The 15,876-nt window shown below is 38.8% G+C and overlaps 2 protein-coding genes across 2 annotated transcripts; one reads left to right on the top strand and one right to left on the bottom strand.

Annotated features, from left to right (window-relative positions):
- The first annotated feature begins 687 nt into the window (after positions 1 to 687).
- Positions 688 to 12,476, top strand: klhl20 (kelch-like family member 20). Its single transcript, XM_055201790.2, has 12 exons — positions 688 to 844; positions 1,733 to 2,099; positions 2,196 to 2,402; positions 5,755 to 5,913; positions 6,073 to 6,167; positions 6,332 to 6,447; positions 6,670 to 6,853; positions 8,405 to 8,548; positions 8,648 to 8,781; positions 9,034 to 9,242; positions 10,426 to 10,532; positions 10,617 to 12,476. The coding sequence occupies exons 2-12, from the start codon at positions 1,764 to 1,766 to the stop codon at positions 10,699 to 10,701; spliced, it is 1,776 nt and encodes a 591-aa protein (XP_055057765.2). The 5' UTR covers positions 688 to 844; positions 1,733 to 1,763; the 3' UTR covers positions 10,702 to 12,476.
- Positions 12,477 to 13,265: 789 nt separating this feature from the next.
- cenpl (centromere protein L) lies at positions 13,266 to 15,798 on the bottom strand. The gene is made up of 5 exons (XM_055201791.2): positions 15,648 to 15,798; positions 15,119 to 15,278; positions 14,299 to 14,550; positions 13,668 to 14,219; positions 13,266 to 13,574 (listed from the first exon to the last, which is right to left on the bottom strand). Exons 1-5 carry the CDS (start codon positions 15,662 to 15,664, stop codon positions 13,500 to 13,502), a joined length of 1,056 nt encoding a protein of 351 aa, XP_055057766.2. The 5' UTR covers positions 15,665 to 15,798; the 3' UTR covers positions 13,266 to 13,499.
- Positions 15,799 to 15,876: the final 78 nt, after the last annotated feature.

Below are 15,876 nucleotides of genomic sequence, written 5' to 3'. Positions count from 1 at the left end.
ATGTGTGTGTATTTTTATAACAGCACATTTTTATTCACACCTACAAAATGTAAATTTTAACATGCTATAATAAATTACTTATATGGTATTTTGAGCTTAAACATTATATATGTACTTTGTGGAAACCAAAGATTTATTTTACATATTAAAAAAGTATTGTGAAATGTCCCCTTTAAAAATGAGCTTTAAAAACTTGATGAATTAAACATTATTAAGAGTCCACCTGCAGCTGCTCAGTGCATTCAAAATCATCTGCCAAAGTTAACAGTGAAGTTTCCATTCACACAATCAAATCATACATTCATTTAAAACCTCTAATGGCAATCTCTTTCAATACACAAACATCTATGATTGTTCCCATGTTCTTGGCGGTCCGCGGTCCTGCAGAGTTTAGCTCCAACCTACTATCAAACCTGAAGAAAGGCTGAAGGCTGCATCCTTTGGAGGTCGCATATGCAGGCTGCATACGTCGTCATCAAGCCTAGTTTATTTCAGTTAACTGAGCATTACATTCGCAAGTCATAATTATATTACAACAATTTACGATTAACTAAGAATAATAATCAACTTTATAATTGTAAATATAGGCTACTGAAATTAGCCTACAAATGCGAACGCAGCCTTCTGTTTGAGAAACGGCCATAGTACATGAACCGATTAGAGCGGATTAGAGACGTGACTTTTATTTTGAAAGATCTACTTCCGGTGACCGTCGGGAAATTCTTCGGGAAATAAAAATAAAAGTGTACGGTGTCCCGCAAACCCAGAGCTTGTTGTCTTCAATTATCTGGCTATCTCTTGACGACTTAAAATTCACTCTGGACCGATTTAATGGACAGTTAAGGTAATGGAAGCATGCAGTTTATGTGAATGCAATTTCAATAGACGCTATTAAAAAAGACAGTGACAGTAAAAAGCCAGCATTTTGGGGAAACTAGAGCTAACTGTTAGTTGACACCCAGTTAGCATTATGTGTGCCAGTTACAGCTATGCTTAAATACAATTTTATGTGCACAGTTAATGATTAGACAGTTTCATTATTTGTAATTGAAAGAGCGTCTGCTCTTGTGTACGGTTAGCATTAGCAATATTTTGCGCCCTGTCAGATTGATCAACAGCTTGTATGTAAGTTTATCGCTGAATATAATTGCATATGGCACCCCTTCAGTAACACCATGTAGTTCATCTGCGCAGATATTTGCACGTTTTTGTAGCAGTAATATCTGAAACATCTTTTAAAATAAACAATTCACTGTTTAAAGTAACCAGATATTCGTTACGGCACGTAGGAAGAGATTGTGTTTTGATTTTACTTTGTTTAATAAAATAAAACGTTGAATAAGTCAGACTGCATATTTTCACATTAGTGTATTTTTCTATAGGGTAAAAATAAAGTGTCACATTTCAGTAGAGTCCAGTGAACACTTTTGATGTGTTTTCAAATGTGTTTACATAGCACATGGGCGTGTATTGCTTTTCTAAAAGTATTTTCTAGTTCTCATTCGGCTCTTTTGCTGCTAGATTTTAAGTTTTATTCCCCCTTTATTTATAAATTATAGCTCAATGCATAGATCCATGCATGCATGCGATTATTATGGTCCACTTGGTTTGCACCATATTGGCTCATTGGCTTGTGTTGAACCAGCAAGCTGCAATCATTTTGGACAAATCATTACATTTATTGCAGGAACTTGTTCTGTTTGCAAAGAAACCATTTCTGTTTGTTTCAAAGGGGTACCAGTGCACGCCAAGATACCACAGGAATGGATATCACGAGTCGCTGCACCCTGGGTGACCCCAACAAGCTCCCAGAGGGCGTACCCCAGCCCGCCAGGATGCCCTACATCTCGGACAAGCATCCTCGACAGACCCTGGAGGTCATCAACCTGCTTCGCAAGCACCGGGAGTTGTGCGACGTGGTTTTGGTGGTGGGAGCCAAGAAGATTTACGCGCACCGGGTGATCCTGTCGGCCTGCAGCCCTTATTTCAGAGCCATGTTTACTGGCGAGCTGGCAGAGAGCAGGCAGACGGAGGTCGTCATTCGGGATATCGATGAACGTGCCATGGAGTTGCTCATCGATTTTGCGTACACCTCGCAGGTACCTCTTTGATGTTAACGTGTCTTTAACTGTGCAGTGAATTAACCAGCAAAGGCTGTAGCAAGTTCAGTATTATACCTCTGTGATGGCCTGCAGGTGACAGTGGAGGAGGGTAATGTCCAGACGTTGTTGCCCGCTGCGTGCCTCTTGCAGCTGGCAGAGATTCAAGAAGCCTGCTGTGAGTTCCTGAAGCGGCAACTGGACCCCTCCAACTGCCTCGGCATCAGGGCTTTTGCCGACACTCACTCCTGCAGAGAGCTGCTACGAATAGCTGATAAATTTACCCAGCATAACTTTCAGGAGGTAATGGCTGCCCTCTACACACCCTCCATTGTGTTGACTGTGAATGTCCGCTGACTTTGATCTTGAACCTTTCTTCTTTGTTTGTTTTCATTTGTTTCCCCTTAAAAAAGAAACGAGACCGCGTTCAGGTGGTTGTTCTGGTTACATACGCCTTTTAATAGCGATTTCCCCATGACTAATTTTAGCCATAAACTCTACTTATGAAGTCTCCTCTTCCTCAGCTGGTTTAGGGTTTCCCTAATGACCGCGCTATTTTTGACTCAAGGAAAGAACTCTTACTGCTAGTGTCAAGTTTACACCATTTAATATCTTAAATGTTTTCACCCCCTTAAAGGGGTTATATGAACAGTCCTTTACTTAACTGTAGCTATACTTGAAAAGGTTTAACCTAAGGGTTAAAGAATTAAACATAGTCAATCTGGGCTCGACATTAAGGCTATGTCCCCACGAAGCCGGTGCATTCCCTATTCGATAATTTTTTTTCCTTGCTGTAAAAAAATTATCCGTAAACACGAAACGACTGAAAGCAGTGTAGTATATATTCCGGACCAGTATGGGGCGCTGTAATTCTGCCACAGATATACACTATACACGGAGAAGAAGACTTTGAGCATGCGCATAACCAACGTATGATGTTGTCCATTATCGCTTGTTGCTCACCACAATTACATAGAAGCAATAGATTTTGCTGTAATAAAGCTAGTAGGCTTTAGTAGCTTCTGTAGCACGAACACAATCACGTAGTCCGCCGTTATTGTTGTTGCTGTTACGTGTGACGCTTCCGACACGTGATGTGATGACGTTTTCGCTTCACAAAATATACGGATTGGCTGTACAGACGAAACCGCAAGGGTGTCGGTTTCAGATTTATGCACTTTAGGACCCGGTTTCAAAAAATAGCGGATTCAGTCTCCCAAAACGCCGGATCCGTGTGGATGTAATGCCAATACGTTAACAAATTTATACGTATACAGTGATACGCGTCTCCGTGTGGACAGCCCCTAAGGCTTGTCCGGGACAAGTGGATTTTTTGTAGGACAAGTGTAAGAGAAAACAGTTAAAAAAAAGTTACATTTCAAACAATGTTACTTCACGTTATTTGCCGTTGACGACAGAGCAGAACGTGCAGCGCAAACACAGAGCGGAATATTGAACAGAGAACGCGGCACGCCGACACACACACACGTTTACATGTTACTGTTATTGTTACTAAACAAGCTGCGCGTGCATTGAACCTGATCGCCGAACACGGAGGGGCGGGAGTGGCGGTACAGCGTGGAGTGGAGAGTGATGTTTCTTCAGGCTCCGGCGTGAATAAAAATGACTTCACTGTGTGTGTCAAAAAAGCCGATTTAAGTCCGTATTTTTTCTCTTCTAACGTTCAGTAAAAACACATAATGGGTTTAAAATCTTGTTTAAGAATCTGTTTTATAACGAGAATCTCTCTTTCAGCGCGCCTATGTGTGTGCGCTGCGCGAAAGCTGATTTGAATCTGACAGAGTTCGTCACTGTACATTAAAAATCCCACACGAACATTACAGCGTAAATGCTAGGTTTAAGATTGATTTTATGTATATAACAGATAATCTAGATACATTTATCCTAATAAGTTTTTTAAAACATGGTAATGTTTTAATTTTTTGCTTCAGTGTTTTAAAGTCAGACAATCATTGAAATGTGTGAAAAATGAAGAGAAAGGCAGCAGATATAGCATCCTTCTTCAGAAAGAGTAGCAAGAAACAGCCAAATGAATCTTAGTAAAATACATTTCAGTGGCCTAAATTCACATGATTTTCTGGTCTCTATAGTTTTTTTCAGCAATGGGAGATATAAATCCTGGTTTCAAAGTAAATTTCAAAAGTTTTATTTGATTAAATAGTTTAAAAAACATGAGGTAAATTATGACTATAAATTGTATGTTAATCTCAATTCATTTTAATTAAAATTAAAGTATTGTAGCAGTTGTATGCTATACATTATTCTGATTAACACACCTATAACACTTAGAAGTATTTTAAGGTTGGATGATAGAGATTTTGGCCTGGCCACCCCTATGAAAAATCCCTGGCTCCGCCACTGATTAGCAAAACACAAAAATACATTATATTATAAATCTTTACCCGGACAAGTGACTTTTGTGCATGGACAAGTGAAACACAAATTTACTTGTCCGAAGGACAAGTTGCTCAAAAAGTTAATGTCAAGCCATTGCAGGTTCTGTAGCACAGTTGGTAGCTTGATGCTGGGGTGCACAGACATGGATTTGATTACCAAGTTTCACAGATATTTAGGGGATAGTTCACCCAAAAATTTAAATTCTATCACCATAGCCTCACTCGAATTTTTTTTTTTAACACGAACAAAGATATTCTGGTAAATGATGTTGACCACACAGTTGATAGCACCCACTGACGTCTAATAGTATATTTTTCCTGCTATGGACGCTTTCGGACCACTTTCGTGTACTAATTTTCAGGAATAATTTCCCGAGTGTCATTTTCTGGACTTTGAAGTATCAGCAGTCGTTGAAGTGGCGTGCTAGGTGACGTACCCTTTGTGGTGATGGCTGTTCTGAAATCGGTGCAAATAGCAGCAAAATTCACACAGTGATGGGCGATACAGAAAACTTCCAGACAGCAATCTACCCCAAACAATACGCTTTTGTCCCTATAATACATATTTGCAAATACCTACTGGATACTGTCACCATATCGTCACGTAAATGGCAAAAATTATTTTTTTAACGTTTTGACTAAAAGTGCACATGGATGTTTTTGTAAATGTCTGGCATAGACAAGCAGTCCGTGTGGATTTATGATTGACGCTGTTTCATAACAGGCATGTCATTATGAAATATGCTGTTAGGACTGTGATTAAACTCAGTATTACTTTTGATAGAGTAATATCTCATGAAATGGTTCTTAGATATCAGATATGTTGAGTGCCATGATTGGAGCTTTGTTGATGTCAGACGTATACATTATGTGAAAAGTAGGGCTAATGACATTTTTAAGTGAACTATTCCTTCCCCTTAGCAGTTCTGAAAAAGGCTAAAAAATGCCTAAAATGTACACAAATTGTTCCTGTTGTGTTGAGTGTATCTTAAAACGGTTTACATCGTTCGAAGAATTTCAGCTTTCCAAAGATATGTGACATGTTTAGCTTTTTGTTTTTGAGGTGTTATATTTGATGAAGTTTTCTGTCAAATAATGCAGTGTTCCTCCCACGGTACACTGGAATTTAAATGTGGACTTTCTAAATCGATTTGGATCAAATAATGGTAATGATATACTTGGTGAAACTTATTGGTGGCTGTCATATTCAGTCTTGTTTTTTCTGTCCTGGTCTTTAGGTGATGGAGAGCGAAGAGTTCATGCTTTTACCAGCTAACCAACTGATAGACATTATCTCCAGCGATGAGCTCAATGTTCGGAGTGAAGAGCAGGTGTTTAACGCTGTCATGGCTTGGGTCAAATACAGCATCCAAGAACGCAGGCCTCAGCTGCCACAGGTCAGACATAAACACTCAGACATACTGTTTATTGTTGATGTTCTTCATTTTACCTGGGTTTACGTGTGCGTTTGCTTCGAGTCAGGTTTATATCAATGAGATGAGTGAGAATAATGAATAACACATGAAACCTTTTGTGTGGTATTGTCATGGCAACAGGTGCTGCAGCATGTGCGTCTCCCTCTTTTGAGCCCAAAGTTTCTGGTTGGAACCGTGGGTTCAGATCCTTTAATCAAAAGTGATGAAGAGTGCAGGTGCGTGTACAGCCGGCTTTGTTGCCGATATGAATCGGATTATCAGTCAGAAGTGGATGCTGTGTTTATTTTCATTGATGCTAAATATAAAATTTTATTTTCTAAAGAAAATCTTTTTAAGTTGTGATGGCTCACAGACTAATCAACACTTTCTTTTATTATAGGGACTTAGTGGATGAAGCCAAGAACTATCTCCTGCTACCCCAAGAGCGCCCACTAATGCAGGGACCTCGAACCCGACCCAGAAAGCCCATTCGTTGTGGAGAAGTACTATTTGCTGGTAGGTGTTTTTGTCTGTTTTTTAAACCTACACTTTTTATATAAAATATTATATCATTATTATGTTCTGTAACCTCTTGTGATCCATGACAATGAGTACCAATTATTAAAAGTATTAAATGCTGAAAAATTACTCCAAATGTACCTGCAAGTATATAGTCACCCATATGTTATTTCCTCTATTAGCACTGTGTGTGTTTGACCGTATTGTTCTCTCTGTTAGTGGGTGGTTGGTGTAGCGGCGATGCCATTTCAAGTGTTGAGCGTTACGACCCCCAAACCAACGAGTGGAGGATGGTGGCGTCCATGAGCAAACGGCGCTGTGGAGTTGGTGTTAGCGTTCTGGATGATCTTTTGTATGCTGTTGGCGGACATGATGGCTCATCTTATCTTAACAGTGTGGAGAGGTATGCCGCTTGATTTAGCCTAATATACAAAAATCTGTAAATGAATCACACTAAAGCCTGCAGTATAGCCTTGCAAAGCATAGTTTATTTGAAGAGTTTCGTTGCAAAACGAGATATATCCATTTTTTAACATTTTTGTCAAAACATGTTTATTATTATGTTATCATGTTATTATTTTGTTTTATGGTGCTACTTAGCTGTATTTCTTAAGTTATGAAGGTTTAAATCAAAACAAACCAACTGCTGTTGCATTGATATTAATTGGAATGCACAAGCAAAAAACAAGATTTCTGAACAATTAAAAAATGGTGGTTATCTCGTTTTGCAAAGAAACTCTTCATTTGATGTGTACACAACACATTCGACACATGCGCACTGCGACTAAATGCAATGCATCTCCTGGGCTACATACAATATAGTCTCCTCTATAGACAGCTCACGTGATCAGATAGCCTGATACGCATACGTTGCCACGTCATCATTGTGTACAAACAGTAAAAGGGTCTATACGCATGTGCGACCTACGTCTAAAATGTATGTGGGGTTTCATAAATGTGGCGGTGCACATACCCTCGTGACCCTCGCGGACGCTTAAAAATGGACCATACTTCAGCCTTAAAGTCGGCTTGAAGAAGGGCTTATCTTTACTTACTTTTGGTGACGTATATCCGAGTAAAACGGCTTTTGAAATGAAAAAATTTAGGGCTGGACTTGAATTCGTCCAATAGAATTGATTGGATCGTTTAGGGTTGGGTCTTGATGCTAAATGCTGGAATCTTTTTTCGGACTCCGCCCACCTGCCATATCATATCACCGAAAGTAAAGACAGATCATTTTGAGGAGGGGAGGAGATTCGCATTTTTGATTAAAGATTATAAGGGCACATAAATAAATAAAAAATAATAATGAAGCTCACAGATAAGAAAAAAACATAATATTCCAAAACCAGGGTTGCCACAGGTCCTTGAAATCCTTGACATTTTTTTAATCTTGGGGAAAAATTCAAGGCCCTGGGAAGTGTTTTTGAAAACATACATATATAGATACAGGTCATTGAAAGTGCTTGAATCTATTTTATGCAAGAAGTTCTCTGGAAAAAAAATCCATATTTTTCCTTGTGTAGTGTATGGTAATATCATAAAAATTCAACTTTTTTTAAGCACACATGCTAAACTGTTCGCTTTAAATGCTTATATTTTCTGTATGCGAATGGGAACGAGGCACTGCGTCTCCCTTGCCATACTTCCTGCGTCCCTGTCTTTGGCAATATTAGCGATATACTTCCTGGCTCCCGCGTCACGCTTTCTCGAAAGGGAACTGTAACAATGTAACTGTAAATCTTTAAAGGTAACACAATGTAACTTTGCTCTCACTTAAAATGTGTTCCCACATTTTGTCCTTGAATTTGAGGGTATTGGACCTGGAAAGTCCTTGAAAGGTCCTTGAATTTGAAGTTAACTCCCACAAGTTAAAGGTGTGGGAACCCTGCAAAACAAATGACAGTTTTTTTCATTGAAGGTAACATTGCTGCCCTCTGCTGGTTTTTGACAGGTATGACCCTAAGACTAACCAGTGGAGCAGTGACGTGGCCCCTACCAGCACCTGCAGAACCAGTGTGGGTGTTGCTGTACTAGGCGGGTACCTGTATGCGGTGGGAGGTCAGGATGGTGTCTCCTGCCTAAATATTGTAGAACGGTCAGTAGATATCCGAATATTCATTGTTAATGCGGTATCTGATAACTACTTGACAGTCTCAACAATAGGGGATGTAATGAATGATATGTTGTTTTGCAGGTATGATCCAAAAGAGAATAAGTGGACTCGTGTTGCTTCTATGAGCACTAGACGGTTGGGTGTGGCTGTTGCCGTACTGGGAGGTTTTCTTTACGCAGTAGGAGGTTCAGATGGCACCTCTCCTCTAAATACAGGTAAAACTTACTGATGCTTGAACAATCCAGATGTTGCATGTCTTTATTAAAAATAATAGTAATAATAAAGTCAAGGTAAACCCCTGTTTGACTTACACATCGCTCTGAAATACTTGATGCTGAGTTTGGATGGAAGACTGTATATAAAAAATATCATCTTTAATATTGACTGACTAGTGTGATGCTGATGTAGAATTGTGTTGGAAAGAAGAATATTCAGAAAGTTAAACAACTATGTCGCCATCCTCACAGTGGAGCGTTACAATCCTCAAGAGAACCGCTGGCATACGGTGGCACCCATGGGCACCCGACGGAAACACCTGGGCTGTGCCGTGTACCAGGACATGATCTACTCTGTGGGCGGCAGAGACGACACCACAGAACTGAGCAGCGCCGAGCGATACAATCCTAGAACCAATCAGTGGTCCCCCGTGGTTGCCATGACGTCCAGAAGGAGTGGGGTACGTGCTTGTGATTCTAAAAACCCAGCCCATTTTCATGATTTGCGTATAAATGGCACGCAGTGTGAAAAGTCGTGCAAACATATGCCAAATTCCAATTTTGCGTGCATATGATCTTTTCGTGTCGTTTTATGTATTGGTTTCGCTTTATTATTATTTTTTTTACCATTGTCGCTTGGATCTGGGGTTAGAACGACTTTTTGTTACATAAAATGACTCCCCAAAGCAAATCACAAATCTTACCCCAAACCCAAGCAAAAATTGCACAGATTTTTTTTTTAAACCAATACATAAAATGACACAAAAGATGTGCCGTATTAAATAGATAGTTTACCCAAAAACTCATTTTCTCATCCTCATGTTGTTCTAAACCTGTATGAATTTTCTTTTTCTGATAAACACAAAACAAGATATTTTATTAAATGATGGTAAGCACAAAGCTGATTGTAACCATCGACTTCCATAGTAGGAAAACAAATATTATGGAAGTATTGTGATAAATGATGATGAAGATATTTTGATAAATTATTAATAAGATATTTTGATGAGGCACACAGTTGACGGTACCCATTGAATTCCATCTTATTTGTTTTTCCTACTATGGAAGTCAATGGTTACAATCAGCTGTGTGCTTGCATCATTTATTAAAATATCTTCAGTTGTGTTCATCAGAAAAAAAATCATTCAGTTTGGGAACAACATGAGAATGAGAAAATGCTGACCGAATTTTCATTTTTTGGGTGAACTATCCATTTAAAGAGGACATATCATGAAAATATGACTTTTTTATGTTTAAGTGCTATAATTGGTGCTTCTATCAACATAGAAAATGTGAGAAAGATCAACCCAGTAACTTAGTTTTGGTAAACCAATCTCTGCAAGCATGTAAAAAAATAGGTCATTGAAATTTGGTTCCCCTTGTGATGTCAGAAGGGGATAATACCGCCCCTTAAGCTGCACTATCCAACCATGGCACTGCAAGTTAGCGCAGAGATCAGCTCATTTGCATTTAAAAGGACACACCCAAAAATGGCACATTTTTGCTCACACCTACAAAGTGGCAATTTTAACATGCCTTTAATAAATTATCTATATATTTTGAGCTAAAACCTCACTGTGATGATCTGAAACAACTGTGATGATGTTTCAGCCTCAGATAAAACGGTAATTCCCTTTCATTCAGGTTGGTTTAGCAGTAGTAAATGGCCAGCTGATGGCGGTCGGAGGATTTGACGGTACCACGTACCTGAAAACTATAGAAGTTTATGACCCCGATGCCAACACCTGGAGGTAAGTGTTTGCTTCTAAAACACACGTTTCAAACACAGTATAAGGGACCGTCCAGTTTCCTAATGGTTTGTTTGTCTTTTCAAGGCTCTACGGTGGCATGAACTACAGGAGGTTGGGTGGTGGAGTCGGCGTAATAAAAATGACTCACTGTGAATCACATATATGGTAACGCCGTCAGCATCCATGCCTCACCATAGCTTGTGCCTCACAGAGACATTGTGCATCACGAGAGAGTTAAAGACTGATTTCCGTCTCCGGTTACTGAGATGGCATAAGCCAAGGAACACAATTTCTTGAAGCTGCTCTGAGGAGACTCATCTGTACAGCCATAGACCATTACTTATTTTTAAAAATTCTGGTTTCTCTTTCATACTTGAGCATAGCCAAAGGCAACTTCGTATTGGAGAGAGAAGAAAAACAAGAATTCATTTAGTACGCGACAACACCACGTGGAGGCTAAACTAAACATTTGTTGCCCTGGAGGGAACTAAGTTTTCTGGGCTGTTTGACTGCATTGAAGAATAACTACAGAAACGCAAAACACATTACTGGGAAGTGGTGTGAACGCTGCTTGTTCCTATGTACAAGCATTGCCTGATTGATGTTCTGGTTGTATTGGATGCACTGTGATAGCTTTACCGTTTCCTTCATTGAGTTGTACACTGCGCATTGTCTGTTCCTCGGCATTCTTACCAGATGCAAGCGGATTAGTTGATCCTACATTTTTTCTTCTCCTGTACTAAAAATGCAGTTGCTCCCGTCTAATGAAGGCTGTGCGAAAGTAATAAGTTATTTTAAAACGGATTTGATCAATTTGTTTACTTTTATAAATGCATCAATGAATCAGTCCATGCACTTTAATCCACAATATTTTCTTGGTAATATTGTTGGATATGTTGTTTTATGCATTTTGTTTGTTTATTGTTTATGACCCAAGGTATAAACGGTTTGGTTTGTCTTAATCTAAAATTGAGCTTAAAGGAAAACACCACCGTTTTTTCAATGTTTTACTATGTTCTTATCTCGGCTTAGCCGAATTGATACATCCCTATCTTTTTTCAAGGCGTGCACTTGGTTTTTGTGCGGCGCGTCGTGACTGTGTTGGCATTTGGCCTGGCCCCATTCATTCCTTGGGATCCAGGCATGGATGAATTTGGAAGCCACCAGACACTTCCATGTTTTCCCTATTTAAAGACTATTACATGAGTAGTTTCACATTTTGTATGGCGGAGGAGCACTTAGTTTGCAGCACTTCGACCTCGGGCGCAGTAATATTGACGAGCAAGAGGCAGAGTAGTCATGAGTGATGATGTTGCTGCACGCTGAGGTCGAGGTGCTGCAAACTAAGTGCTCTTCCAATATAGTTCTCATTTTTACTCACGTTTTATTTTGTGCCACCATACTTGCTCGTGTAACTACTCATGTAACTGTCTTGAAATGGGGAGAATATTGGGGTGTTTGGTGGCTTCTGGGTTCATCCCTGTTTGGATCCTGGGGAATGAATGGGGCTGGGCTAGATGCTAGCACATTCACGACGTGCTGTGCAGGGATTGGGTGTACTCATTGAAAAAGGATAGGTTTGTGTTAATTTGTCTGAGTTGGGGTAGGAAAATAGTAAAATATTGAAAAGCGGTGGTGTTTTCCTTTAAACAAAGGGGTTGCTGTTGTGGCCTGCACAGATGACAGAAACTAAAAGTTGGGATTGTTACAGAAAGTTATATGAATATTTTAGAAGTGGGAAATTGTCCCTTTTTGTCAATTGTAAATTTTTTTATTGGACAACATTATTATTAAAGAATCCAAGTTATGTATTTTCCCACTGGACAGTACAATAGGGTTGAAATACACATGGTTATATGATCCTACACTATTTAATTTTAAAGATCTTTACCAACTGTCTATACATTTCAAAACATTGAAAGATAAAATAAAATGAGAAAATAACTCTGTGTATTACTGTCACTTTGATGAATCTTAACCATGAATTTTAGAGCCTTAAATAAAAAAAGTATTTATTAAAAATTGGAGGATACAAACAGAAGAATGAAAGTTAAGTTTGACTTTTACTTGGAGACTAATTTATTGCATTTTATGCACATCCTAGGTGATCATTTTATGATAAAAAAAATTAAGACTCCCCCCCAAAAAAATTCAAAAAGGACAAACCAGCCTTAAAATCCCAGTAATACATTTTACCTGCTTGCAACACGAATGCATGCTTACAGATTCTGATTCAGAAACATAATGAGCTAACAAATGCCCTACTGAAAAGATTTTATGCCAGTAAGTTTACATGAGTTAAAAAAAATCTAATTCAATCAAAGATTACAATGTGATTCACATACCGTTCAGGATTGCAGAATTCTCTATACAGTTTAAACATGTTACAATACAGCAAATTAAAATGCCGATAACTATTTATAAACCTATACATGCAAAAGTACAGTTATAGGGAAACCTATTTACACAGCTGACAAACGAATAGTCTTACCAAGCCTTCAGGACTAATATATTGTTACTTTGCATTAATAAAACAATAGCCATTTAAAGGAATAGTTTACCCAAAAATGAAAAATCTGCCATTTACTCACTCTTATATTGTTTTAAACCTGTATACGTTTCTTTATTCTGTTAAACACAAAAAAAGATCATTTGATTGTAAGTACACAATTGACGGTAGCCATCGACCTCCATAGTAGTTGTTTTTCCCACTATGGAAGTCAACAGGTACTGTCAACTGTGTGCTTATCATCATTTATGAAAATATCCTCTTTTGTGTTCAACAGAATGAAGGTTTTGAACAACACAAGGATGATACATGACAGAATTTAAATTTTCGGGTGTACCGTCCTTTTAAATTAGGAAACAAGGACCAAAAGGCAGAATAAAAACAAAAGCTGGAAAAACATATACATATTTTACAGAAAAAATAAATATCAGAATATTCTTTAAAAAAAAAGGCAGATATTAGGTTGGCATTTTCAGAAGGGCACATTCTGTCAGCAGTGTTAGTAAGGTGGTGATGTAGTCGCTATTTCCGATCTAAAAAAGAGAAACAAATACAACAAAAAAATAACAAAATCACTCATAATAAAACTGTGGATAAATAAAAGAATACAGTGATCTAGTACTTACCTTAATTTTCCCATCAACATGCGCTGATCCAAGAGCAGTGGATACCTTAACAAGCATTCCAGCAGACAGGTAGATCTTAAAATGTCTGAAAAAATGAGTCTCCAGCCCGTTCATGAACGACTGAACCTCCTTGATATCAATCCTGTCGTCTGTGCTTTCCTCCGGGTGAATGCTGTTCCAGAGCCCCCATGCATCTTGTGGATTTATGTTGTACGAGACATCCAAAGGAGGCTGTGTTGGTAGCTTCCACTCCAACTTCAGATACCTGATATTACAAGTGGGATGGCAGCCGGTCCACAGAGCAGCCAGCCAATTGAGAGTGGTCGAATTCAAACTCAAAGAACCGAAGTTACAATCGAAAGCTCTTTCGAACCAAGACTTAACCAAGGCCGTAAGAGACTCTGGTCCACTGGTACAAAACAGAGGTAAGCTGACAAAATCAGGAGGCAGAGACCTCAGGTACTCCGGATCACCGTTGACACACGTGAGCCAACCACGCCAAACCACTTTTGGTGCATCTCCTGCGGCAGCAAACATAGGCTTGGACTGGATCTGAAAAATAAAATATGAAAATTGAAATGAGAGTAAACATTGCACCAGATAGAGAACACTGAATACTGCACACACTGACCTGAATGAAAACAGTCTCAGCATCTTCCTCTGTCTCAGCCATGCCAATAACGGCAGTAAACGTGACAGTAAATCCCACCTCTAAACCCACTTCAACTGCAACTCCTTGCTGTTTTTCTGCCACGATGAATGCTGAGAGATGTCTTGAATATAACTTCAGTTGTGTATGTTTAAAGTTATGCAAAGGGGTGACATAGGACAGCTTCCACTCATTTTTCACCAAAAGAGCAATGTGCTCCGGATCAACTTTTTCCTGTATTAAAAAAACAGACATTTAACACTCAAGCCACTATACGAAGATTGCAACATTATATAGGTATTTACTGGGAATGCACTGATAGCGATATTCGATTACTTGGAATGACATCTACAAATATTGATAGGGTTTTAAAATATTGTTGTGAAATCCAATATGAAGTTTTTCCACACCCTTTAATTCCTAGGATATAATCTGCTCCGATCTGATGTTTAAAAAAAATGTCCGATGACCAATAGTGGAACAAAATGCTTTTATCTGTCGATAACTTTTATAGGCCGATTAATCGGTGCATCCCAAGTGTTTACTGAATACTTTGAAATTTTCCCGTAGGGATGCACCCATATGATTTGCATTGACTGATGCATATTTTAACATGCAACTATTGTCCAATTCTTATATCATTCCTGTGATTTTCAATATTTTGCTTTTTTGCAAGTACTATTCACTTTATCCACAGAAAATGTTGGATTATGAAACAAATATACAACTCAGTGCCTTGATGCAATTCATCGCTTAGTCATATTGGCTGATACGTCTCCATTTCCATTGGAACTGAGCTTACTGTAATGATTTGTGATTTTGCAGCCCCTCTGCTGGTCGGGACCCTCAGGACTGTTAAATGTCCTGGTGACTGCCAGAAATATGAAGGTGCTTCCACACAGCTCCGACCATAACTCTTGCTTCTTCGAGTCCTAGGCCTGCATGCAGGAGTATTGACAGCACTGCAGAGATAATGGATATAACGGAACACATTACAAAGTATACTCAGACCATACTAAAGAAACCTTTGGCTAAGTTAACAGACAGTAAAGCAAAATAATTCGTTTTTTTTCAATTTTCAATAGAATAAACTTTAAAGTTCTCTCTGATCTTTAAAATGCCATTCATTCAAACACAACCGTATCAGAAAACATTGGTCAAAAGAGCAGACAATCGCTTCTGATACCGATTGGCTTGCGTCCAAACAACAACAATATAATGAATGCATACGTAAGGAACTCATACGTCTTCCACCCTAAACTGCATTTTGGAGTCACGTTATATGCTAAAACACATTATGAAAACAAGTTAAAGGCTTTAATTCACTGTACCTGCTTCTCCCCTCCATGATAAACACAAAACAACGAACCAAAAAACCGGAAGATGATTTTGAACGTCCCGCTTTCCCATAATGCAAAGCGGCTTGAAAGGAATGCTAATCGATCGCTGCTAGCGGGGTTAAAGTCTGTTATATATTTCTGCAGTTAGTCAACTATATATAAAATTTAGCAAGATAAATAAACACGTTGTTAACACGTTTATATTATGATATACGCGTAT

Source organism: Misgurnus anguillicaudatus, chromosome 2 (genome assembly GCF_027580225.2).
Source record: "Misgurnus anguillicaudatus chromosome 2, ASM2758022v2, whole genome shotgun sequence".
In the NCBI taxonomy this organism is placed as follows: Eukaryota; Metazoa; Chordata; class Actinopteri; order Cypriniformes; family Cobitidae; genus Misgurnus; species Misgurnus anguillicaudatus.
The sequence above is the reverse complement of the archived record's forward strand: the minus strand, read 5'-3'. Positions and strand labels throughout refer to the sequence as shown.

Coding starts and splice junctions, on each gene's coding strand:
- cenpl (XM_055201791.2), bottom strand. Junction 14,551..15,118: donor CAAAATCACAAATCATTACA/GTAAGCTCAGTT, acceptor TTTTTAATACAG/GAAAAAGTTGATCCGGAGCA. Junction 14,220..14,298: donor CTGAGACTGTTTTCATTCAG/GTCAGTGTGTGC, acceptor TTTATTTTTCAG/ATCCAGTCCAAGCCTATGTT.
- klhl20 (XM_055201790.2), top strand. CDS start 1,764: ATGGATATCACGAGTCGCTGCACCCTGGGTGACCCCAACAAGCTCCCA. Junction 8,782..9,033: donor CACCTCTCCTCTAAATACAG/GTAAAACTTACT, acceptor CCATCCTCACAG/TGGAGCGTTACAATCCTCAA. Junction 9,243..10,425: donor TGACGTCCAGAAGGAGTGGG/GTACGTGCTTGT, acceptor CCTTTCATTCAG/GTTGGTTTAGCAGTAGTAAA.